Source organism: Microcaecilia unicolor, chromosome 3 (assembly GCF_901765095.1).
Source record: "Microcaecilia unicolor chromosome 3, aMicUni1.1, whole genome shotgun sequence".
NCBI lineage: Eukaryota > Metazoa > Chordata > Amphibia > Gymnophiona > Siphonopidae > Microcaecilia > Microcaecilia unicolor.
This window is the reverse complement of record NC_044033.1, coordinates 510,128,701-510,153,829: the sequence shown is the minus strand read 5'-3', so window position 1 is coordinate 510,153,829 and position 25,129 is coordinate 510,128,701. Positions and strand designations below refer to the sequence as shown.

General features: G+C 45.1%; 1 protein-coding gene across 1 annotated transcript in view; it reads right to left on the bottom strand.

Moving 5' to 3' along the window:
- CEP162 (centrosomal protein 162) overlaps window positions 1-25,129 on the bottom strand; it is a 261,158-nt gene that overhangs the window by 146,576 nt on the left and 89,453 nt on the right. The window contains exons 12-15 of the mRNA XM_030199137.1: window positions 20,991-21,066; window positions 15,015-15,294; window positions 6,177-6,429; window positions 839-987 (exon numbers count right to left, since the gene is read on the bottom strand). Coding sequence (XP_030054997.1) covers window positions 839-987; window positions 6,177-6,429; window positions 15,015-15,294; window positions 20,991-21,066 — 758 coding nt within the window. The remainder of the gene's footprint in view (window positions 1-838; window positions 988-6,176; window positions 6,430-15,014; window positions 15,295-20,990; window positions 21,067-25,129) is intronic.

Sequence of the window (25,129 nt, the reverse complement as noted above, 5' to 3'; positions counted from 1 at the left end):
AATAAGTGCTCTTCAAAATTTTTAAATATAGGTGAATTTCAGGCATAAAAAGGCTGGGAAGCAGATCTAGATGAACAAAAAACAACTTGTTTAAGAAGGCCTACCCCCCTGACTCAAATTAACTTCCTACGTCCTGCGACACAACAAAATATGGACCGTACTAGACCTCTATCACCACCCCCCCCCCCCCGTTATTTCTTTGTTGTTTTTACTTAGGTTTCTTACATGCTTACTATTGTACTATGTATTTGTATTAATGAACCGGAGCCTACCTCTACGGTATTGTGTAAGCCACATTGAGCCTGCAACTAAGTGGGAAAATGTGGGATATAAATGTGTTAAATAAATAAATAAAATGTATGAAAATGGTCAGCCATAAGTCCAGCCTGTTAGATGAAAATTCAGCTCAAGATAACCAGATCCAGCTCATTGGATATCTTACTGTTGCTCCTACGTCCACTAATTCATTCAATAGCACTAATGGACAAATGCATCAATATACAGAATACACATAAGAGATGGACCCTGATCTGTGGCACCAGCAAGGTAGTCAACAGACACAAGAGGCTATGGGAGATTTATTACAAAAAAAAAATGATTAAAATCAATGCAACTAAAATTATGAAGACTCAGGCTTTAAGGTTTAAAAGCAGACTGAAAAAAATGAGTTTTAGGTTGGATTTGGATATGGGCAGAGAGGAAGCATGATACACTGATAGGAAGGGATAAGGAATCAGTGATGGAAGAGAATTATGTTGGGAATTTCTTGACATCTACACATCAGCTCTACATAGGAACTATGCACCAAGGAGTTTGATTTAAAAGGCCTCATACTTACATGTGGCAGATGCTTGAACACATATGTTTTCCCTTTAATCTTCTGTTCTGGGTTCTTAACATTTGACTGGACACAGGTAATCACTGTATCTGATTTAAAGGTTGAGGCATTTTTGGCAGTTTTCACAGTCCTAGTAGCAGATAATGTACCTTCATTTTGGAGACAACATAAACAAGACAGCGTATCCGCGATCATAAATCATAAAATGGTTTATTAGAAATCAGCCAACAAAAAACTGGTCTCTCCTTTTTTTTGTGCTTCATTTTGGAGGAGAAAATGAGGAAATACAAAGAACAGCGTTTACTGGCTGCTGTAAGAGGAAATTATAATAATGATGAAAACAGTTCTATACGTAAATAAAATGGGTAAAATGAAATATGCTACGAGAGGCAGAATATGCAAAATGAAAGCAAAAATAAAAACCTTTTGACAAAATATCTATATATATAAAACTCACCCTCAACGTTCTATTTGCACTGACGTCACTGAAGCCAGGTTCGTAAGGTCGAAGCTCTGAAGCCACAGAAAATCACAGTCTGTGGGCCCCGCCCTCGCGTCAAACGTTATGACGTTGAGGGCGGAGCACATTCTCAGCTCCAACGTTGTACTGCACTGTAGCTCTGCTCCGCCCTCGCGTCAAAACGCGATGACGTCGAGGGCGGAGCACACGGGGGGCGTGCCAAAAGGGCCAGGGTCACACATTCGCACGGAGGCTGCAGGGGGGCCGGCGACACACGGAGACACAAAGGGACGGAGGGGAGGCCTTGCTAGCGCCCGTCTCATTGCGATTTGAAACGGGCCTTCCTTACTAGTACTATATAAATTACTACCTGAAACATTTTAGGAGAAATACATTCATACTCTCTCAACATATTTTACCAGCAGCTCATCAATGAAGCTGTGCAAAGGCTACGCCCGGTTTATATTCTTTAGAAAACGTGGTCTCCAGAATTATGCAGTATACAGTAATCCAAATGAAGTCTCATTCTACTTATACAGAGCCGACATCGTCACCCTTTTTCTGATGGTCATCCCTGTCTCTATGTACCCACCTTATCTACCTGTGCGCCATCTTACAAGCATCAGATATGATCCCTCTTTTCAACCCCCATGCATAGCCATTTGTAAGACCAGACTTCAGAAGGAGACCGTATCTTCAAAAGGATATAAACTGGATGGAGTCAATCCAGAAAGCGCCTTCTAAAATGGTCAGTGTTATTCTTCATACAGCATATGAAGTCAGATTTAAAAATCTAAACATGTAGGGAAAAGAGTAAAGAGAAATAGGAGAGAGATATTTAAGTACCTCCAAGGAACAAACGCTGGGCCGGTCTTAGCAATTGCGGGGCTCTGTGCAGGCCGTTTCAGTGGCGGAGGACAGAAACAATATACAGAACTTGGCTTTGCCCCTCAGCAGGAGTTTCAGGTCTGCAGTGGGATATGGCAGGGCAGTGGGGCCCCTGAGAGTGCGAGGCCCAGTGCGGCTGTCCGTCGCCCCTGCCTAAGACCGGCTCTGAACAAACGTACGGCAGTAAAGCCAAGGAAGAATCTTTAATGGATAGGAAGCTACAGAATAAGGGGGGGGGGGGGGGGGGGGGGGGGGGTCATATGATTATGGTGAAAGGCTCAGGAGTAATCTAAGGAAATATTTCTTTCCAACAAAGGTGGTGGACAAATGAACAAGCCTTCCAGTTGAGGTGGTAGATAAAAAGGTGTTATCAGACATGTAGAAAACCTAGGACAAGCTCACGGGATTTGTGAGGGAGAGGAAGGGATTATAAAACTGAACATGGAGGTAGATGGGTAGACTAGATGAGCCGTACAGTCTTTATCTGGTATTGTGTCCTATATAGAGAGAATGCAGGGAGGGAAAACTTACGGATAAATAAAGACACAGTCAACTGATGCTAACCCCAAAGTTAGACTCCAAAATCCCTTTAATGTTTCCTATTTGCATGTTCATTATTACTGACAGGTCCTCAGCAGTAATAACTGCATACAAATGGCCTAATCTCACTACACATTAATGCTGGATTTACTATTAAGTATTCATACCTGAAAGGAAGCTAAGCGCTAACATAGGCACTTCTGATTAATGAACCTAAAATGTAGCAAAATTTCAATCATACTTAGGGCCCTGTTTACTAAAGTGCGTTAGTGTTTTTAGCGCACTAACCATGTAGGCACGTACATGTTTAACGCATGTTAAAAACATTAACGCCACCATAATGCTGCTTAGTAAACAGGGCCCTTAGATTTAGGCTGACAGTTCAAAAGACTTCTATATTTTTAGCATGGAAAAAAAACCATTCAGAGCACTGTGCTCAATTTACCTCTTCATAATATACAACTTTCATTTAAAAAGTTGCAAGCTAACAGGGGACAGCAACTCAAAATACTGTTTCAGTTTTGTTTTTCAGGTTACTACTACTACTACTATTTAGCATTTCTATAGCGCTACAAGGTATACGCAGCGCTGCACAAACATAGAAGAAAGACAGTCCCTGCTCAAAGAGCTTACAATCTAATAGACAAAAATAAATAAAGTAAGCAAATCAAATCAATTAATGTGAACGGGAAGGAAGAGAGGAGGGTAGGTGGAGGCGAGTGGTTACGAGTCAAAAGCAATGTTAAAGAGGTGGGCTTTCAGTCTAGATTTAAAGGTGGCCAAGGATGGGGCAAGACGTAGGGGCTCAGGAAGTTTATTCCAGGCGTAGGGTGCAGCGAGACAGAAGGCGCGAAGTCTGGAGTTGGCAGTAGTGGAGAAGGGAACAGATAAGAAGGATTTATCCATGGAGCGGAGTGCACGGGAAGGGGTGTAGGGAAGGATGAGTGTGGAGAGATACTGGGGAGCAGCAGAGTGAATACATTTATAGGTTAGTAGAAGAAGTTTGAACAGGATGCGAAAACGGATAGGGAGCCAGTGAAGAGGAGAGGGGTAGTATGAGTAAAGCGACCCTGGCGGAAGATGAGACGGGCAGCAGAGTTTTGAACCGACTGGAGAGGGGAGAGGTGACTAAGTGGGAGGCCAGCAAGAAGCAGATTGCAGTAGTCTAAACGAGAGGTGACAAGGGTGTGGATGAGGGTTTTGGTAGAGTGCTCGGAAAGAAAGGGGCAGATTTTACGGATGTTGTAAAGAAAGAAACGACAGGTCTTGGCGGTCTGCTGGATATGAGCAGAGAAGGAGAGAGAAGAGTCAAAGATGACCCCAAGGTTTCGAGCTGAGGAGACAGGGAGAATGAGAGAGCCATCAACAGAAATAGAAAACGGGGGGAGCGGGGAGGTGGGGTTGGGGGGGGAAAATGAGAAGCTCGGTTTTGGTCATATTTAATTTCAGGTGGCGTTGAGACATCCAGACAGCAATGTCAGACAAGCACGCTGAAACTTTGGTTTGGATGCAAGGTGAGATATCAGGGGTAGAAAGGTAGATTTGGGAGTCATCAGCATAGAGATGGTAGGAAAAGCCATGGGATGAGATTAATGAACCAAGGGAAGAAGTGTAGATAGAAAAGAGGAGGGGACCAAGAACAGAACCCTGAGGTGCGCCGACAGGCAGAGGGATAGAAGTAGAAGAGGATCCACCAGAGTGAACACTAAAGGTGCGGAGGGAGAGGTAGGAAGAGAACCAGGAAAGGACAGAGCCCTGGAATCCAAGTGAGGACAGGGTATCGAGAAGTATGCTGTGATCGACAGTGTCAAAAGCAGCGGAAAGATCAAGAAGAATGAGGATGTAATATTGACCTCTGGATTTAGCCAGTAATAGGTCATTGGAGACTTTAGTAAGCGCAGTTTCGGTTGAGTGGAGAGGGCGAAAACCAGATTGTAATGGGTCAAGAATAGCATGTGAGGAGAGAAAATCAAGGCAGCGGTGGTGAACAGCACGCTCAAGTAATTTGGAGAGAAAAGGAAGGAGGGAGATGGGTCGGTAATTAGAGGGACAAGTAGGGTCAAGTGAAGGCTTCTTAAGGAGAGGTGTGACCACAGCATGTTTAAAGGCAGCAGGGACAGTTGCAGTGGAAAGTGAGAGGTTGAGGATGTGACAGATAAAAGGAATAAGAGTAGGAGAGATGGCATTAAGAAGGTGGGTGGGAATGGGATCAGAGGAACAGGTGGTACATTTTGAGGAAGAAAGGAGAAGTGTAGTTTCCTCAATAGTAACTTCAGGAAAGGAGGAAAGGGAATGAGGGGAAGGAGAGAGAGGGGGACGGACTAGTGGAGGGAGAGGTGGTGAGGTAGAGAAAGCAAGGTTTATCTTTTGAACCTTGTTGTGAAAGAATTCAGCAAGGGTCTGAGGAGATAATGAAGGGGGAGTTGGGGGAGGGGGTACCTTGAGGAGAGAGTTCAATGTGGTGAAGAGAAGTCGAGGATTAGAGCCAAGAGAGTTGGTCAGTTGGATATAATAATCCTGTTTGGCACGTAAAAGAGCAGATTGGAAGGAGGTCAGCATGAACTTAAAGTGTAAGAAATCAGCAAGGGCCCGAGATTTCCGCCAGAGGCGTTCGGCGGAGCGGGTACAGGAACGTAGGTAGCGGATATTAGAAGTCAGCCAAGGTTGGGGTTTTGTACGCCTTACAGGGCGGGTCATCAAAGGTGCAAGAGTGTCTAAGGCAGAGGTTATTTAACTTATTTGCTTAGATTTTAGTTCCATAAAATATTCAGTAGCTTTTATTATAAAACTAGTAAAAAAGGCCCGTTTCGGTATGAAAGGAAACGGGCGCTAGCAAGGTTTTCCTCCCCCCCCCTCGCTCTCTCCCTCTGTCCCCTCCAAGTCCCACGACCCCCTTTCCTCCCCTCCAATTTCCATGGTTTCCTCCCTTTCTCTGTCAGTCTCCTTCACTCTGTTCTCCCTCCGAGTTGCAGTCCCCCCTCCCTCCCTCCCTCCCTCATTCTCCTTCGCTCTGTTCTCCCTCCGAGTGCCAGTCTCCCCCCTCTAAAATCGCCAACCCCCCTCTCCCCCTCTCTTACTGGGGTCCCGTCGGCAGCACTGAAGAGCGAGCAGGATCAGCGAGTCTACTGCTTTTCCTTCTCTTCGCTCTGGTCCCGCCCTCATTTCCTGTTTCCGCAAGGGCGGGACCAGAGTCTGAGCTCAGAGCGAAGAGAAGGGAAAGCAGCAGACTTGAACGGATGTATGAGGTCAGTGTTATCTACCGCAGGTAGCAGACCACATCCGAGTGAGCCACGGTCCCAGGCAGCGTCAGAACGTTGGAGGTGAGAATTATTATATAGGTTTAATCAAATTAAAAATTGCTAGTTACTGCTACTGATTCTTTTGTCTTTGAAAGAGCAGACATCGAACTACTCAATAAGTAAAAAAAAAAAAAATAATAATAATCCATACCTTTTTGCCTTGTCTGATCTACAAGAGGTTTAGCTTTGCAGTTTGGTTTACGAATTGTCTCTTTTGAAGCGTTGCTTTCAGTAGCTGCAGAAAATGGTCTTACAGGTGAACTGATTTTACCATAACCAGAGCTCTTCACAGTTAAATAGCGGTTCCTCTGAGATTTCTTAAGCAGAGAAGCTGGGCTTCCGACCTTCTTATCCAATGCTTGCTTCTCTGCCTCGTTATTGGAAGTACCATCCCAGGGCTCACACTGTATGAAAAGACTATTAATAGTTACTACATGTGCTCAGTGAACAAACTTTACAGAAGTAGGATTCTATAGGATTTATGCTACCGTTTTGCAAGTGATGATGAAGGATAGAAAGCATGGTTGCTGTATGTGGCAATTGTTGAAATAATCTCTACAATATTCTTTGGAATAGAATCATCAGCACGCCAAAAACAATTAGCCTGGGCAATATGTTTGTTTTCGCAGTACCTACTTCTCCCAAACCCTCAAACTTATACTACTATTTACCATTTTTATAGTGCTACTAGATGTACGCAGTGCTCTACATCTCTCTATATAAAAGGCAGCACCAACGTTCTACGAAGCCTCCAGCCGGAAGTGTGAAGGGGGAGAGATATCCGGTTTCCCCATGAGTGTCTGCCCCGCCCTCTCTGTAACACAAACAGTCAGTGAAGGAAAACACAGCAAAGCAGTGAAGGACTCAGAGGGGGGGAGGGGAGAGAGGGCAGAGGGCAGGGACACACACACTCCCACATGCACACAGAAGAAAACCTTGCTAGCCCCCGTTTCATTTGCATCAGAAATGGGGCTTTTTTACTAGTATACACATAAGTGGCAGTCCCTGCTCCATGGAATTGGCAATCTATTTAAGACAAACAGGAGAAATAAGAGAGTTGGGGACTTTTATTTATTATGGGAAACGGTTAAAGACACCAGGGGAATGAACAAGAGAATAAAAGGTTAGAATTTAAAAGATTTGAATAAGGCATCATCACTCTGTATGGGTAGGTCAGTTCTGGAACGCACTGCCCCGCAACCTGAGAACGATCCACGAGCAAACCTCCTTCCGCAAATTATTGAAGACCCATCTTTTTGAAAAAATTTACGGAAAGAAGCAAAACACATAAAGTCCACACTCACTGTTCACTAATGCATCAATACACCCACTTCTGAACTCTCATCCCCCATAGTCTCACCTCACTCATACCTTTACGCATAGAAATATGTATACCATACATAATGCCCTTTTAACCTCCCGCTGTCTCCTTCCAATGTTTCAAGGTTTTGTTCCAGTGTTTATATTCCTTAACAACACTTTGATTATCTCGTATAACTCTTCACAATGTAATCCATAACCAAGTTGTAACAAATTGTATTTCCATAATTCATATCATATTGTAAGCCACAGTGAGCCCGCAAAAAGGTGGGAAAATGTGGGATACAAATGCAATAAATAAATAAAATATACAGAATACTAGCCGTTAAGCCCGTAAAAACGGGCGGGTATTGGAATGTTTTTTTCCCCAAGGCCCCCCTCCCGTTGCAGCTGCAAAGCCCCCTGCCATCCTCCTTCCCTGCCAGCTCCAAGGCCCCCTCTGTCCCTCCCTCCCAGCTCCAAGGCTCCAGTCCTCCCCCCTTCCCAGCTGCAAGGCCCCCTGTCCTCCCTCCCTCCCAGTTCCAAGGCCCCAGTCCCTCCCCCCCAGCTCCCAGGCCCCTTCCCTCCCTCCCAGTTCCAAGGCCCCCTGCTCTCCCTCACAACTGTAAGGGGCCCCATTCCCTCACAACTGTAAGGGGCCCCCTGCCCTCCCTCCCAGCTCCAAGGCTCCAGTCCTCCCCCCTTCCCAGCTGCACGGCCCCCTGCCTGCCCGCCCTCCCTCCCTCCCAGTTCCAAGGCCCCAGGCCCTCCCCCCAGCTGCCAAGGCCCCCGGCCCTCCCTCCCTCCCAGTTCCAAGGCCCCAGGCCCCCCAGCTCCCAAGGCCCCCACAGCTCCCAAGGCCCCCTTCCTTCCCTCCCTCCCAGTTCCAAGGCCCCCCCTTCTTCCCAGCCAGCTGGAAGGCCCCCTTCAGTCCAGCCCTCCCAGTTCCAAGGCCCCCCTCCTTCTGAGACCTCCCATGTCCCCTCCCCTCCCCCCCCAAGGTAGCCGCTACCGCCCCCCCCCCCACGCCGGAGTCGCCACCACCCCCCCCCCTTCACCCGGCCCGGGCCCTCTCTTCGTTATTCAACTTACAGCAGCGCCGAAACAGCAGCAAGCAGCAGCTCCCGTTGGCCTTCCTTCACTGCCTGTGCCCCGCCCTCGTGTGACGTCACGTCGGCGAGGGCGGGGCACAGGCAGTGAAGGAAGGCCAACGGGAGCTGCTGCTTGCTGCTGTTTCGGCGCTGCTGTATAAGTTGAATAACGAAGAGAGGGCCCGGGCCGGGTGAAGGGGGGGTGGTGGCGACTCCGGGGGGGGGGGGGGGGCGGTAGTGGCTACCTTGGGGGGGGGGAGCGGGTAGCGACGTCAGCGGTTCCCTTCAGCGCAGTTTCCCTCTCTGTCCCGCCCCCCTCCTCCCGTCATCACGTCTTGACGCGGGGGCGGGACAGAGAGGGAAGTCTCTACTGCGCATTTGCAGGTGAGTCGGTCACTTGCCATTTATAGGTTTGATAGCATAACTGTACATTGTGATGATGTTGCTTTTCAAATTTAAGCTATAAAGGAGAAGCCATAGATGAACTATCCATTATCCATCTATTGCCTCGTCTCAATAAAAAGGCCACATGATATTCATTAAAAGCTGGGAAAGTTAACTCCGCCTCTTGATTTAGGACACTTTCAGGCTTATTTTCAAAAGAGAAGGACGCCCAAATCGGCATAATCGAAAGCCGATTTTGGGCGTCCTCAACTGCTTTCCGTCGCGGGGAAGACCAAAGTTCACGGGGGCGTGTTGGCAGCGTAGCAAAAGGCGGGACTGGGGCGTGCTTAAGAGATGGGCGTCCTCGGCCGATAATGGAAAAAAGAAGGGCGTCCCTGACGAGCACTTGGGTGACTTTACTTGGTCCATTTTTTCTTGCGACCAAGCCTCAAAAAGGTGCCCGAACTGACCAGATGACCACCGGAGCGAATCGGGGATGACCTCCCCTTACTCCCCCAGTGGTCATCAACCCCCTCCCACTCTAAAAAAAAATGTTGCCAGCCTAAAATGTCATACCCAGCTCCATGACAGCAGTATGCAGGTCCCTGGTGCAGTTTTAGTGGGTGCAGTGCACTTCAGGCAGGCGGACCCAGGCCCATCCCTCTCCCAACTTTTACACTTGTGGTGGTAAATGTGAGCCCTTCAAAACCCACCAGAAACCCACTGTACCCACATGTAGGTGCCCCCCTCCATCCCTTAGGGCTATGGTAGTGGTGTACAGTTGTGGGGAGTGGGTTTTTGGGGGAGGTTTGGGGGGGCCCAGCACACAAGGTAAGGGAGCTATGCACCTGGGAGCAATTTCTGAAGTCCACTGTAGTGCCCCCTAGGGTTCCCGGTTGTGGTCCTGGAATGTGAGGGGGATCAGTGCGCTACAAATGCTGGCTCCTCCAATGGCCAAATGGCTTGGATTTGGTCGTTTCTGAGATGGGCATCTCAGTTTCCATTATGGCCAAAAACCGGGGACGACCATCTCTAAGGACGACCATCTCTAAGGTCGACCTAAATGTTGAGATTTGGGCGTGTCCGACCATATTATCGAAACGAAAGATGGACGCCCGTCTTGTTTCGATAATATGGGTTTCCCCGCCCCTTCACGGAGCCGTCCTGCGAGGACGGCCCCAGGAAAACTTGGGCGCCCCGTTCGATTATGCCCGTCTTTAGCTTGTTTAAGGGGAGTGGCCTAGTGGTTAGGGTGGTGGACTTTTTGGTCCTGGGGAACTGAGGAACTGAGTTCGATTCCCACTTCAGGCACAGGCAGCTCCTTGTGACTCTGGGCAAGTCACTTAACCCTCCATTGCCCCATGTAAGCCGCATTGAGTCTGCCATTAGTGGGAAAGCGCAGGGTACAAATGTAACAAAAATAAAATAGATACTATTGGAGATTCTACATGGAATGTTGCTACTATTGGAGATTCTACGTGGAATGTTGCTACTATTGGAGATTCTACGTGGAATGTTGCTATTCCACTAGCAACATTCCATGTAGAAGCCTGCGCGGCCACATTGGTGATCTGCAAGGGCAGACCTCTACATGGAATGTTGCTAGTGGAATAGCAACATTCCATGTAGAATCTCAAATAGTAGCAACAGTGGAGGAGTGGCCTAGTGGTTAGGGTGGTGGACTTTGGTCCTGAGGAACTGAGTTCGATTCCCACTTCAGGCACAGGCAGCTCCTTGTGACTCTGGGCAAGTCACTTAACCCTCCATTGCCCCATGTAAGCCGCATTGAGCCTGCCATGAGTGGGAAAGCGCAGGGTACAAAAATAAAATAGATACAATTGGAGATTCTACATGGAATGTTGCTACTATTGGAGATTCTACATGGAATGTTGCTATTCCACTAGCAACATTCCACGTAGAAGGCTGCGCAGACCACACTGGTGATCTGCAAGGGCCGACTTCTAGTGGAATAGCAACATTCCATGTAGAATCTCAAATAGTAGCAACAGTGGAGGAGTGGCCTAGTGGTTAGGGTGGTGGACTTTGGTCCTGAGGAACTGAGTTCAATTCCCACTTCAGGCACAGGCAGCTCCTTGTGACTCTGGGCAAGTCACTTAACCCTCCATTGCCCCATGTAAGCCGCATTGAGCCTGCCATGAGTGGGAAAGCGCAGGGTACAAAAATAAAATAGATACAATTGGAGATTCTACATGGAATGTTGCTACTATTGGAGATTCTACATGGAATGTTGCTATTCCACTAGCAACATTCCACGTAGAAGGCTGCGCAGACCACACTGGTGATCTGCAAGGGCCGACTTCTAGTGGAATAGCAACATTCCATGTAGAATCTCAAATAGTAGCAACAGTGGAGGAGTGGCCTAGTGGTTAGGGTGGTGGACTTTGGTCCTGGGGAACTGAGTTTGATTCCCACTTCAGGCACAGGCAGCTCCTTGGGACTCTGGGCAAGTCACTTAACCCTCCATCGCCCCATATAAGCCGCATTGAGCCTGGCATGAGTGGGAAAGCGCGGGGTACAAATGTAACAAAAAAAAAAAAGATTCGTGGAACTTTGTTATTCCAAAGGAATTTAGCAAGCAATGTTTCAATTTTGTTGTAAGTTTGCCTGTTCACCATGAAGAAGGGGTTGAAGTGAAATGGGTCTGGCCACCGTCAGGTGACAGCTAAGTGCTTAACTGTTTATTATATACATAAAAATAAGTCTAATATGAAGAGACATTTTTGATGAAAAGTGAGAAATAAGTGCAAGAAACAAAGAAAATGTATGTTTTAAACTAAGGATTACAATAAAAATGAATTTTAGAAAAAAATGTAAAAAAAATTAATATCACGAGGTTGATAGACCGATGATGAATACCACAACCCCGGTTAAAGATGCTAAAATTCAGATAAGTGTCTGGGTGTATTGAGGTCTGGGTGTATTGAGGTCTTTTCCTCATTTAGATAAATACAAGCAATATATAACTTATTGGGTAACCACTGAAAATCATAGCTAGCCATCCAGCTTATTTTCGAAAGAGATCGCCGGCCATCTTCCGACACAAATCAGGAGATGGCCGGTCATCTCCTGAAGCCGGCCAAATCGGTATAATGGAAAGCCGATTTTGGCCGGCTCCAACTGCTTTCCGTCGTAAAGCCGGCCAAACTTCAAGGGGGCTTTTCGGCAGGGTAGCGAAGGCGGGACGGGGCGTGGTTTCGAGATGGTTGGCTTCGCCTGATAATGGAAAAAAGATGGCTGGCTCTGCCGAGCATTTCGCCGGCTTCACTTTGTCCATTTATTTTCAGGACCAAGTCTCAAAAAAGTGCCCCAATTGACCAGATGACCACCGGAGGGAATCGGGGATCACCTCTCATTAATCCCCCAGTGGTCACCAACCCCCTCCCACCCAAAATAAAAACACAAAACATTTTTGCCAGCCTCTATGCCAGCCTGAAATGTCATACCCAGCTCCCTGACAGCAGTATGCAAGTCCCTGGAACAGTTTTTAGTGGGTGCAGTACACTTCAGGTAGGCGGACCCAGGCCCATCCCCCCCTACCTGTTATACTTGTGGTGATAAATGGGAGCCCTCCAACCCCCCCCCCCCAAACCCACTGTAGCCACATCTAGGTGCCCCCCTTCACCCATAAGGACTATGGTAATGGTGTAGAGTTGTGGGGAGTGGGTTTTGGGGAGCTCAGCACCCAAGGTAAGGGAGCTATGCACCTGGGAGCTATTTTAATTTTTAGATGTGCCCCTAGGTTGCCCAGTTGGTGTCCTTGCAAGTGAGGGGGACCAGTGCACTACAAATGCTGGCTCCTCCCATGACCAAATGCCTTGGATAGAAACCTATGGATCTTTGGAAGGCTAAGTGCTTTTAAAATGAGCCCCATGGTCACTTGCCTGCCTGATAGGAAGGAAGCAGAATTCACGGGTCACCTAGATAAAATTTTAGATAGTGCTGAGAAGCAGCCTGCTGTCTTGGTACATGCAGGCAACCAATGACATAGGAAAATGTGGGAGGGAAGTTCTGGAAGCCTAATTTAGGCTCTTAGGTAGAAAACTAAAATCCAGATCCTCCAGGGTAGCATTTTTGCAAATGCTCCCTGTTCTAGGCACGGGACCCAAGAGGCAGGCAGAGATCAGCAGCCTCAATGTGTGGTTGAGAAGATGGTGCAAGAATGAGGGATTCAGATTTATTAGGAACTGGACAACATTTTGGGGAAGGGGGAGCCTGTTCCGAAAGGATGGAGTCCACCTTAACTGGGATGGAACCAGGCTGCTGGCGTTAACTTTTAAAAAGGAGATAGAGCAGCTTTTAAACTAAAATGGGAGGGAAAGCTGACAATCGCCCAGGAACGCATGGTTCAGAGTGGAGTATCCTCGAAGGATACTATTGAAACAGGATATTTAAGGAATCCCAGTGGAGAGGTTTCAAAAATGGTGAAAGAAAGCCAGGCGTGTTTAACAGAAGAACAGAGTAAAGGATGCAAATTATCCCTGTCAACTTCAAAGCAGCTTGTAGATGCTAAGAAAAAAAACACAATTTGAAGTGCCTGTATACAAATGCTAGATGCCTAAAAAATAAGATAGGAGAGTTAGAGTAACATAGTAGATGACGGCAGAAAAAGACCTTCACGGTCCATCCAGTCTACCCAACAAGACAACTCATATGTGCTACTTTTTGTGTATACCCTACTTTGATTTGTACCTGTCCTCTTCAGGGCACAGACCGTATAAGTCTGCCCAGCACTATCCCCGCCTCCCAACCACCAGCCCCGCCTCCCAACCACTGGCTCTGGCATAAGTCTGCCCAGCACTATCCTCACCTCCCAACCACCAGCCCCGCCTCCCAACCACTGGCTCTGGCACAGACCGCATAAGTCTGCCCAGCACTATCCTCACCTCCCAAGCACCAGCCCTGCCTCCCAACCACCAGCTCTGGCACAGACCGTATATAGCACTAAATGAAAAGGTAGATACATTAGGCATCTCAGAGACCTGGTGGAAGGAGGCCAATCAATGGGACACTGTGTTATCAGGGTACAAATTATATCGCAATGGTAGAGTGGATCAAATTGGAGAGGAGTTGCGCTATATGTTAAAGAGGGAATTGAGTCAAACAAAATAAATATTCTACATGAAACAGACAGCAGCGTGGAATCCTTGTGGATAGAAATTCCACATATGAAAAGAACGAGTATACTGGTAGGGCTGTACTACCGTAAGTCAGGACAGAACAGACAGACAAACAAATGTTTACAGAAATTAGGAAAGATGGCAATTTGTTTAAATATTGTATTTGTATTACCACTGGTCTGGCGATCGCCTTTCCAGTCTACTGTAAGCCACTTTGAGCCCGCATCCTGTGGGAAAAGGTGGGGTAAAAATGCACTAAATAAATAAATTGGGCAATATTATAATAATGGATGATTTCAATTATTCCAATATTGACTGTATAAATGCTACATCAGGGAGCGCTAGGGAGGTAAAATTCTTACATTTAATAAACGACTGCTTCTTGGAGCAACTGGTCCATGAACCGACAAGAAGGGGAGCTATTTTAGATCTAGTCTTTAGTGGAATGCAAGGGTATGAGAGGTAACAGTGTTGGATCTGCTAGGAAACAGTGATCATAATATGATTAAATTTGAGCTGATATCTGGAATGAAGTCACTAAAGAAATCTACTGTAGCAGCATTCAATTTTTGAAAGGGTGACAATGACAAAACAAGGAAAATGGTTAAAAAAAAAGCTGAAAGGGTCAGCCACAAAAATTAGGACTTTAAATCAGGCACGGACGTTATTTAGAAATCAGACAAGTGAAAAGGAGAAGCAAACCTCACATGACCGTGAGAGTTGAACAACAAAGTGAGGTAGAAACAAGGAGGATATCAACCAGTCTTTATTGGTAACAGCTAAAAAGGTGGAAGCCACCACTGCATGCAATTCTCTCTCATGAATATTCATGAATATGACTATCCGGCTAATAGTACAATCAAAACTAGACTACTGTAACGCAGCATAGATGTTTTACAGAAAATACCTTTCTAAATCTCCTCTTCTAATTATTACATTATTTCAAAGTTTATGCATAGATCCTGGACCCTGAAACACTGACCTAAATTAGGGGTTACTTTCATACATACTCATAAGAATTAGGTTTCTAAGTATGCTACTTTTAGCAGATTAGAAAATGCTTAAATAACATCTTACCTGCTGAATTATGTGAGTCTGAAGCACCGAGGTTGGGTCCTGCTGCTGCAAAACTCTTGGTGATGTTTTATCGGCCCAAGGTTCTTTAGTGGTCAGAGCCATCTTACTGCCATCACTGACATCGTCTGTAAACACATCAAGTAGCGTGCCATTTCCTATTTTTTGGCACTCCTGTAAATCTTCCAATCTTTGTTGTTTCTGAGCAGAAGTATTTTGTGACTCTTTAAGTTGCCCAGGGCTAGCAAATTCAGGAGGACTGCTGTCTAATCGCTTTACTGGACTGTAAGGAAAAAATATAATAAACACTATCAATAGACCTTTAAAACTTATTTAATACATTTCAGAAAAACTGAAAATATCAATTTTGTACTATAAACCATTTATAATGATTCTTTACATAAAACAATTTTTTTTAAACCTATCAATCTGAGTGGGGGAGTGGCCTAGTGGTTAGGGTGGTGGACTTTGGTCCTGGGGAACTGAGGAACTGACTTTGATTCCCACTTCAGGCACAGGCAGCTCCTTGTGACTCTGGGCAAGTCACTTAACCCTCCATTGCCCCATGTAAGCCGCATTGAGCCTGCCATGAGTGGGAAAGCGCGGGGTACAAATGTAACAAACAAAAGAAAACAAAACACGGGCAATAAAACATCACTTCATCTACTCAGTTGCATCACTGGAGGGTCACATGAGCTGGTTGTATATGTTGTTGGAATTTATACAACTTTCCAGAAAAAGCTATGAGCATGTGCAGCTGGGGACCCCCAGGGTAATTATCAACAATAGTAAAGATTAAAAAAAAAAAACAACCTACCTAACTTTACTGAACACCTATAATCACAGCACAAACACTAAGGTAATTTCACTTTCTCCAACCAGAAGCCACTTCACTTGGAGAACACACATAGAACCAGCTGGCAAATGTTTGTCTTCAGGTATAAAGGAGGAAAACAACAGTATCGAAGAATAAACATTTTCCAAACCTGTGTATCTATTAAGGCTTCAATATATTAGAGATGCTGTAATGGATGTAAAGTGATTTTTCAATGTTTATTATGAAACACAGTGATTCTAGCAGGAGACACATGATTTAGAGTAGGGGTTGGTAACTTTGGTCATCGAGGACCACAACCCAGTTGGGTTTTCCTGATTTCCCCTATGAATATGCATGAGATCTATTTGTGTGTACTGCCTCCACTGTATGTAAATAGATCTCATGCATATTCATTGGGGAAATCCTGAAAGTCCAACTGGGTTGCCCACCCCTGATTAAGACAGACTTGCTTGCCTTCTTCACAAGAGCTTTCAGCAACCAGACATCTAGGTAAGAAAAATAATGAAAATTCCCTTCCTCCAAATGTGAGCAGCTACAACTGTTAGATATTTTGTGAAAGCTTAAGGCAGTGCTGGCTCAAGACAAATCCCTCCTTTCAGTACCCTTCTCCACCACCTCCAACTCAAGGCTCCGCCCCTTCTGTCTCGCCTCACCCCATGCCAGGAACAAACTCCCTGAGCCCATACGCCCTGCCCCCTCCCTATCCATCTTCAAATCAATGCTCAAAGCCCACCTCTTCAATGTCGCCTTCGGCACCTAATCATTACACCTCTTCTCAGGAAATCTTAACTACCCCAACTTGACATTTCGTCCTTTAGATTGTAAGCTCTTCCGAGCAGGGACCGTCCTTAATTGTTAATTTGTACAGCGCTGTGTAACCCTAGTAGCGCTCTAGAAATGTTAAGAAGTAGTAGAAGTAGTAGTAGTATGGTGCCCCGAGCTAACTTGGTTTTATGCACCCCCGTCTTGGGAATCAATCTTGTGGCTGAACCACACAGTTGTTGGGACTTATGTCACTAGAATGGCCCCACATCAAAAGGAAGCTGTTGTTGTAGCTTAAACGCCATTGCTTTACCCAGGTTTTGGACTTAAAGTTGACATATTTAATTCTCTAAAATTTGAAAATAATTTTTTGCACCTTTGTTGTCTGATCATTTTATTTTTCCACTTGGGTTAGTCTTTACCACTTTCTCTCGTTTATTTTCTCTTACAGAATCTCTATTCCATTTTCTGTTTCTTCCCTTCTTCTGACATTGATCCTTTTATTTTTTCTCATCTGCTTTTTATCTACTTATAGATTTAATTCCTCCTTCTCCCACCTCCAGTCTTTACTCTCTCTTTTCACCTTTCACATATTTACTGACTTGCCTATCTCCTGTTCCCCGTCTTTGTCTCATTCCTTCACCAGCCTCCTTCTTCTCCCGTCTTTCACTCACACTCTAGTTCCCCATTTTTACCCTCCTTTCCTCTGACTTGTCCACTTTCTTCTGCCTTCCATCCCTTCACCAGCCTCAACTCTTTTCCTTTTCTCTCCACGCCACTCACCTTCCTGTGCATTACCCCTATCCTTGCTCCCATTTACCTCTCACTTCCTTCAAAAATATATCCCCTACCTTTCCTCTCACCCTCTCCATATCCTATGTCTCTTCAATTGCCTCCCGGCCGCTTTAGATCCTTCCAACTGTCTCCTCTCCCAATCTTTCTGCACTCTAGGGCTGATGCAGAAAACTACTATGGACAGCAGTGTGCAGTTAATGCACTTGTACACCCTATTCAACCCTACCTACACTCCCAATACCCAGCCAATCTTATAGTCTTGTCTTCTGGTTTCCCACCCAATTCCAGAGTGTCCGCATAATTATGAGCCCATGCCCTCCCACAGTCTCATTTCCAACATATTTGCCCTCCTACCTCTATTTTTTTTCTTTTCCCAGCATACACTGCTGCATCTTTTTCTCCATACCTTTTCCTTCCCTTGCTCAACATCCACCTATGTACTTCCTTCTCCTTACACTAGCATACACTGATCTACCCTTCCCTTTCCACCTAACCATTGGATCTGCACTTGCATCTTACCTCCTCTAACAATATCTGCCAGCCACAGCCCCTTCCTCAACACTGTCAACACCAGCCCCAGTTCCAGCATCAGCCCCCTGGCTAGCCCTGAGTTCTAGCATCAGCCACAACCCCAAAACCAGAATTAGCCTCTGCCAGTTCCAGCCACTGTTTCAACATCAGAAATAGTCCCTAGTCAGCTCCAGTTCCAGCCCCAATCCCAATCTCAATCCCAAGAAAATACTGAATACAGCAGTGGGAGCATGTTCCTTCCCTTACTTGCTCTGCTCCTTCAAAGCCTACCCTGGGATTGATAGCACGGAATGTTACCACTATTTGGGTTTCTGCCAAGTACTTGTGACCTGGCTTGGCCTCTGTTGGAAACAGGATACTGGGCTAGATGGACCATTGGTCTGACCCAGTAAGGCTATTCTTATGTTCACTTCCTATTTCTCACAGGAAATAAGCGGTGATTCATCTACTCTTTCAAACCTGCCCCAGTGCAGTCAGCTGCTTAGAGTTTGCAAAGGAGAAATCGGATTAATATTAAAACAAAAAACAACAAAAGGAAAACAAAATGCACATCCCTGTTGTACTATGAAACAGAGAAAGTTTATGTACAGAATGGAGACAATTCTGTAATCGGGCATTCACTATTTAGGTGACCACTTTATGTGGGCTATGAGCTTATTCTATAAAGCACTTCCACATGTAACTGCTGTTATTGAAAGCATAAGTCAGCATCAAGGTGCCTACATTTAGGCATGCCCACTTACACCAGGTCTATGGCTGGCATTAAGTGGGTGGGCCTAAAATGTGGCAATTATACACTTAACTTACATATAAGTACATAAGTAATGCCACACTGGGAAAAGACCAAGGGTCCATCGAGCCCAGCATCCTGTCCCCGACAGCGGCCAATCCAGGCCAAGGGCACCTGGCAAGCTTCCCAAACGTACAAACATTCTATACAATCAAGCCATTGTGACATCACTAATGAGGTTGGCTCTTATTGGTGGAATGAGCCACTATGACATCACAATAGGTTAAATCACTGCTCTATGTAATAAAAGTGAGCCAAGTAGAGGACATAAGTACATAAGTAATGCCACAATGGGAAAAGACCAAGGGTCCATCGAGCCCAGCATCCTGTCCACGACAGCGGCCAATCCAGGCCAAGGGCACCTGGCAAGCTTCCCAAACGTACAAACATTCTATACATGTTATTCCTGGAATTGTGGATTTTTCCCAAGTCCATTTAGTAGTGGTTTATGGACTTGTCCTTTAGGAAACCGTCTAACCCCTTTTTAAACTCTGCTAAGCCAACCGCCTTCACCATGTTCTCCGGCAACGAATTCCAGAGTTTAATTATGCGTTGGTTGAAGAAACATTTTCTCCGATTTGTTTTAAATTTACTGCACTGTAGTATTCTATGTGGGTAAATGTTAGACCTGCCCTGCCCTCTCTCCTTGGATTTACATGCTAAGCGATTTGGTATGCTTTAGATATAGAATACCACTGAGCGTTCTACTAACACATTCGAAAGTGCTAGTAGTCTATAAAGTAATTACAGAATAAGCAAAAAAAAGGAATTTGCTCAGGTCTCTCAGGTCCAAGTCTGGTCTCAAACATCCAAAATTCTTTGGAATTAACAAATACCTACTACAGAAGGCCTTGCTGATTCCCAGCTCTGGAACCTCCTCCTCTGTTTTTCCCCTCCTAACAGAGACTATCTGCTGTAGTAAGGAAAGCATTGTGTTGCTGAGACAATGATGAGTGATCTAGGAGAAATGCAGGTATATCCCTGACTTAGATAATTAGACATTTTTCAAAAGCAAGACTTGCTGCAAACCTTCAGCCTTTCCCTCACTGGAAAAGATGAATGCAATGCAAGACTATTCTCCCAACAACTAAGACTTTTAATGTCCTTATCCTTCTGTTGATGCCTTGGAGGCTGCTGCTGCTGTCTTGATATTGTCCTGTCTCTCTTGGATTTTGCTGGTAGCCCCTCTTCTGAGAGAAGAAATGCATCTTATAGAGGATGGTCTGTTTCCAAGATGAGATGGATGCTCTTCTGGTGTCACAAAATTAACAAACCCACTGACCCTGTCACTAAAGAGATTTTCTCCTGTACAGGGGACATTTTGCTAGACTATGATGCACACCCTCACAAAGGAGGCCCTTTTACAGAGCGGCGGGAAGCCCAACATGGGCTTACCACTCGCTGCTGGCCCAACGTGGCTGCCGGGGGGAAAATGAACCCCCCCCCCCCCCCCCAGAAATGGCTTGCACAGCGGTAATTGGGAATCGCCGCACATTGCCCGGTTACCGCCGGGTTAGTGCGGGAGCCCTTATCGCCACCTCAATGGGTGGTGGTAAGGGCTCCACGCTGCATGGCCACGCGGTAAGAGTTCTCTTATCGCGTGGCCATGTGTGTCTGGGGGCTTTTACCTGCTGCGGTATAAAGGGCCCTGGTGTGTGGGGAAAAACAGCCCCCGTCGCTAGTGCAGGGCCCTTTTTCCCCGCAGCTTGGTAAAAGGACCCCTAACATAAGATGATCTTCCCACCCCAATGACTGATGATGTCGGGGTGGAAATGTCAACGCTCTCATCTGCTGACCTAAATTATATTTTTCTGCGCTCTGGTTTCTGTCCTTGTCCTCCAGCAGGAAAGATGCTGTATGGTGGCAGGTGGGTAGGGAGAGAGAGAGGGGGCAATACTAGATGAGCGAGCGAGTGAGCAAAGAAGCTTCTGGTTGTAGCTGGGGAGACTAAGCCTCTTATTCGGGGTGCCTGTGAATTTGAGCACTGTCCTCCACTGCCACAAAAACAGAACCTTTGCAAACTGTCACCAAATTCCCACTCCTCCACTCTGTTCTTCAGCCGTTCTCATGACAGTTGACAGCACATGCACACAGTTACGTGCAGAGGGGCTGGAAATAATTCCACAAACCATGCTCTGCATGCTTTCCCCACTTGTTTATTTTTATATTCAAAGTGTTTTGTTTTTCTCTGTTGAGCACTTTTATTTTTGTTTTGTAAAGAAAGATAAATCTTAAACATTAAACTCCTTACTGCAAACAGTACCTTATGAAAGGTAAATCTCTGGCACAAGCTGAATCTTTTCCAATAGGCTTCATCAGTTCTTCTATGGTTGGCAAATCTACAAGACAAAATATGTCAGTAACAATGTTCATGCAATTAAAAATAAAGGGAAGGGTGAAATTATGTGCAATGCTTATAATAAGATAACTGTAAAAAATATACGGCTTTCTTTTCTCCAATGATGCTGTACTCTCTACCAAAATACAAATAGGAGAAAATATCACAAAACACTTGTGGATTGCAATCGAGGTGGGGTCTCATACGCTTAGCACGATTTCTCATATCACACCCATGGTGCATCTATATACATGCTATACACTTTCTTATATAAAGAAACTAGTAAAAAAGCCCCGTTTCTGATGCAAATGAAACGGGGGCTAGCAATGTTTTCTTCTGTGTGCATGTGGGAGTGTGTGTGTCCCTGCCCTCTGGCCTCTCTCCCCTCCCCCCTCTGAGTCCTTCACTGTTACAGAGCCAGCGATTTGATTTCGTGCTCTGCTGTTTTCCTTCACTGACTGTGTTACAGAGAGGGCGGGGCAGACACTCATAGGGAAACCGGATATCTCGCCCCCTTCACACTTCCGGTTGGAGGCTTCATAGAACGTTGGTGTTGCCTTTTATATAGAGAGATATTCCAAAGAAGCTGCTATGAGACACACAATAGCTAAATGGTGTGAGACCCTCGTTTTGAAGAAGCGTGGCGAAACAGGCCCGTCGGGGCATATTATACACACCTATTTGGAATGTTGAACATATCGGCTCTTTAAGCTAAGTATCTTTGGAATATTTCTTTATATAAGAAAGTGTATAGCACAGTTAGTTTATGAAGTGCAAATATTGCAACAATAGGACGGAGGTGGTTTGAGTCAATGATTATAATGTTGATGCACGTATATAGATGCACCATGGGTGTGATATGAGAAATCGTGCTAAGCGTATGAGACCCCACCTCGATTGCAATCCACAAGTGTTTTGTCATATTTTCTCCTATTTGTATTTTGGTATAATAAGATAACAGCAGTTCGATGGAGTGACATATGTTTGCATCATTGGAAGCACAGAGTTTTTGACAAAATGCTTTGAGGAAGACTGGCAGAGGACTCACATAAGACTGGACCATTTCAGTCTTTATCTTCCATCATTTAATGTGTTATCTTTGGATACAGAAAGTGAAAGTGCCTTGGTGCTTTGTAGCTTTTACTATATGAGACGTGGGGTAAGGAATAATATATTGTAGAGGAATATATTCGAGTTATTCCCCAAGTTTTCCACGTCATCACTGTGACCCCTGACGCAGGTGCTAGTCACCGAAACACGGCCCGTGTCGGGTCTTTTTTGTCAAGGCTCATTCATTAAAGAACTGTGTTCCATTTTTAAAGGCCCGTGGTGCTGTTTTTTTTGTTTGGACTTTAGTTTGTACTTCGTTCCCTCTCTTTTGTTATATAGCTATTCCACTAGCAACATTCCATGTAGAAGGCTGCGCAGGCTTCTGTTTCTGTGAGTCTGACGTCCTGCACGTACGTGCAGGACGTCAGACTCACAGAAGCAGAAGCCTGCGCGGCCACATTGGTGATCTGCAAGGGCCGACTTCTACATGGAATGTTGCTAGTGGTACTCTGGGCAAGTCACTTAACCCTCCATTGCCCCATGTAAGCCGCATTGAGCCTGCCATGAGAGGGAAAGTGCAGGGTACAAATGTAACAAAAATAAAATAGATACTATTGGAGATTCTGCATGGAATGTTGCTACTATTGGAGATTCTACATGGAATGTTGCTATTCCACTAGCTTTTCATCCATTTGGATACAGAAAGTGAAAGTGCCTTGGTGCTTTGTAGCTTTTACTACATGAGACGTGGGGTAAGGAATAATATATTGTAGAGGAATATATTCGAGTTATTCCCCAAGTTTTCCACGTCATCACTGTGACCCCTGACGCAGGTGCTAGTCACCGAAACACGGCCCGTGTCGGGTCTTTTTGTCAAGGCTCATTCATTAAAGAACTGTGTTCCATTTTTAAAGGCCAGTGGTGCTGTTTTTCTTTGTTTAGTCTTTATCTTCCATCATTTAATGTGTTATCTTTGGAAGTGCTCAAGTCCTGCTTAAAGACCTGTAGGACTGGTTCTGTAAGCTTTTTTTTTTTCTTTTTATAAAGGCACACAGCTGCCCAATCCAAAATAATTCTCTCTATATTTAAATATAAAAAACAAAAAATAGACCTTAAGAATGGGAGGTATCTTCAGAATATGTTACATTCAAAAGACAGAACTCCACCAATTGCTTTGCCATCAGTCCTAAAATAAGTGTCCTTTCTTGCAAACAATAGCTTCCCAATTTCCATACAAATTCTTCATAAAGGTACTAATATTTAAAAACAGTACTGAACTTCAAAAATAAGATGGGCAGACATATCTGAATAGCAATGGATTCAAAAGACCACCAACTAACATGATATATTTTGAGTATCGTTTATCAGGTTTACTATACTGCTTCTGATTGAACCAAATCGAAACTGTTTACAATATAATAAATAAAAACAAGAAACTAGGGGGTCCTTTTACTAAGGTACGCCGAAAAATGGCTTGCGCTGGTGTAGATGCATATATTGGACACATGCAGGTCCATTTTTCAGCGCACCTGCAAAAACGTCCCTCCCCTTGTGCGGCAAAATGAAAATTGGTGCACGTCCATTTTGGGCCTGAGGCCTTACTGCCTGCCACTGACTTAGCAGTAAGGTCTCATGCGTTAACCGGGTAGTAATCGTCAGCGCGCGTAGAATGCCGATTACTGCCCGGTTAGTGTCGCGTGCTGTAAGCTTTTTCTGGCACGCATAACGAATGCGCAGAAAAAAATGAAATTACCGCCCAGGCCAAGCGGTAGCCAGGCAGTAATTCAAAATTGACCTGCGTATGCGCCTTAGTAAAAGGACCCTAGGATAGGAACACCTTAAGTTAATAGGAAAGTGCAGACAATCGCTCAAGAACAGTCAAAGTAGGGGAGAGACAAAGTCCACACACACTGCTTTTAACAGTTTTTAGTCATATACACAATTTTGTAGGCAATAGCATACAGCAGTTAAAAAAAAACCAAACCAAAACAAAACAAGGACTAATTCTGGAGTCCTTCCTCTCATCACATAGGTCAGCCGGAATGAGAATCAATGGTCAAAAGTTAAAGGCTTCTGATGATGCACGGAAAAGAGAAAAAGATTTTTTTTTTGAGTTGTAGATGTTGAGGGAGTGAGTTCCAGAGGGCGGGCGAAAGGAAGAAAATGGCAGAGGACCAGGTAGACTCCCAACGTGCTTTGGAAGGGTGGGGAAGGACAAGCTTACTGTTCTGATGGTCCAATTTCTACAGTATTTTATGATGAAGTATAGGGCAGATTATTTTGGGTTAGAACTTATGCTTTTCTCCTTTTTATTAGGTGGTTTTTTTTTTAATTATTTTTTTGTACTGATATCCAGATTGGCCTTAATAAAATAAATTTAAAATATGCATCTTTAAAGCCTTTCCACATAGATATCCAGTTACAAACTATGCCCTTAGGGCAGTGGTTCCCAAACTTGGTCCTGGAGGCACCCCAGCCAGTCAGGTTTTCAGGATACCCGCAATGAATATTCATGAGCTAGATTTGCATGCACTGTCTCCACTACATGCCTATGTATATTTATAAAATACTAATGTTTAAGTGGCAGAAATCTTTTTGATTTGCCACATTGGGTAAGCATGGTATAGACACAGTTAGAGCCCTATATAAGTCACCTTGGGTGATAATATGGGTGAATGGGATTTTGCTCTCAATCTTCTGACATACAGGCTTATCCACACTCTTATCACCTCTCGCTCAGACTATTGCAACTTGCTTCTAACAGGTCTCCGACTTAGTCATCTCTCTCCTCTTCAAACTGTTCAAAATTCTACCGCACGACTTATATTCCGCCAGGGTCGTTATGCTCATATTAGCCGTCTCCTCAAGTCACTTCACTGGCTTCCTATCCGTTTCCGCATATAGTTCAAACTCCTCTTATTGACCTATAAGTGCATTCACTCTGCAGCTCCTCAGTACCTCTCCACTCTGATCTCTCCCTACACTCTTCCCCGGGAACTCCATTCTCTGGGTAA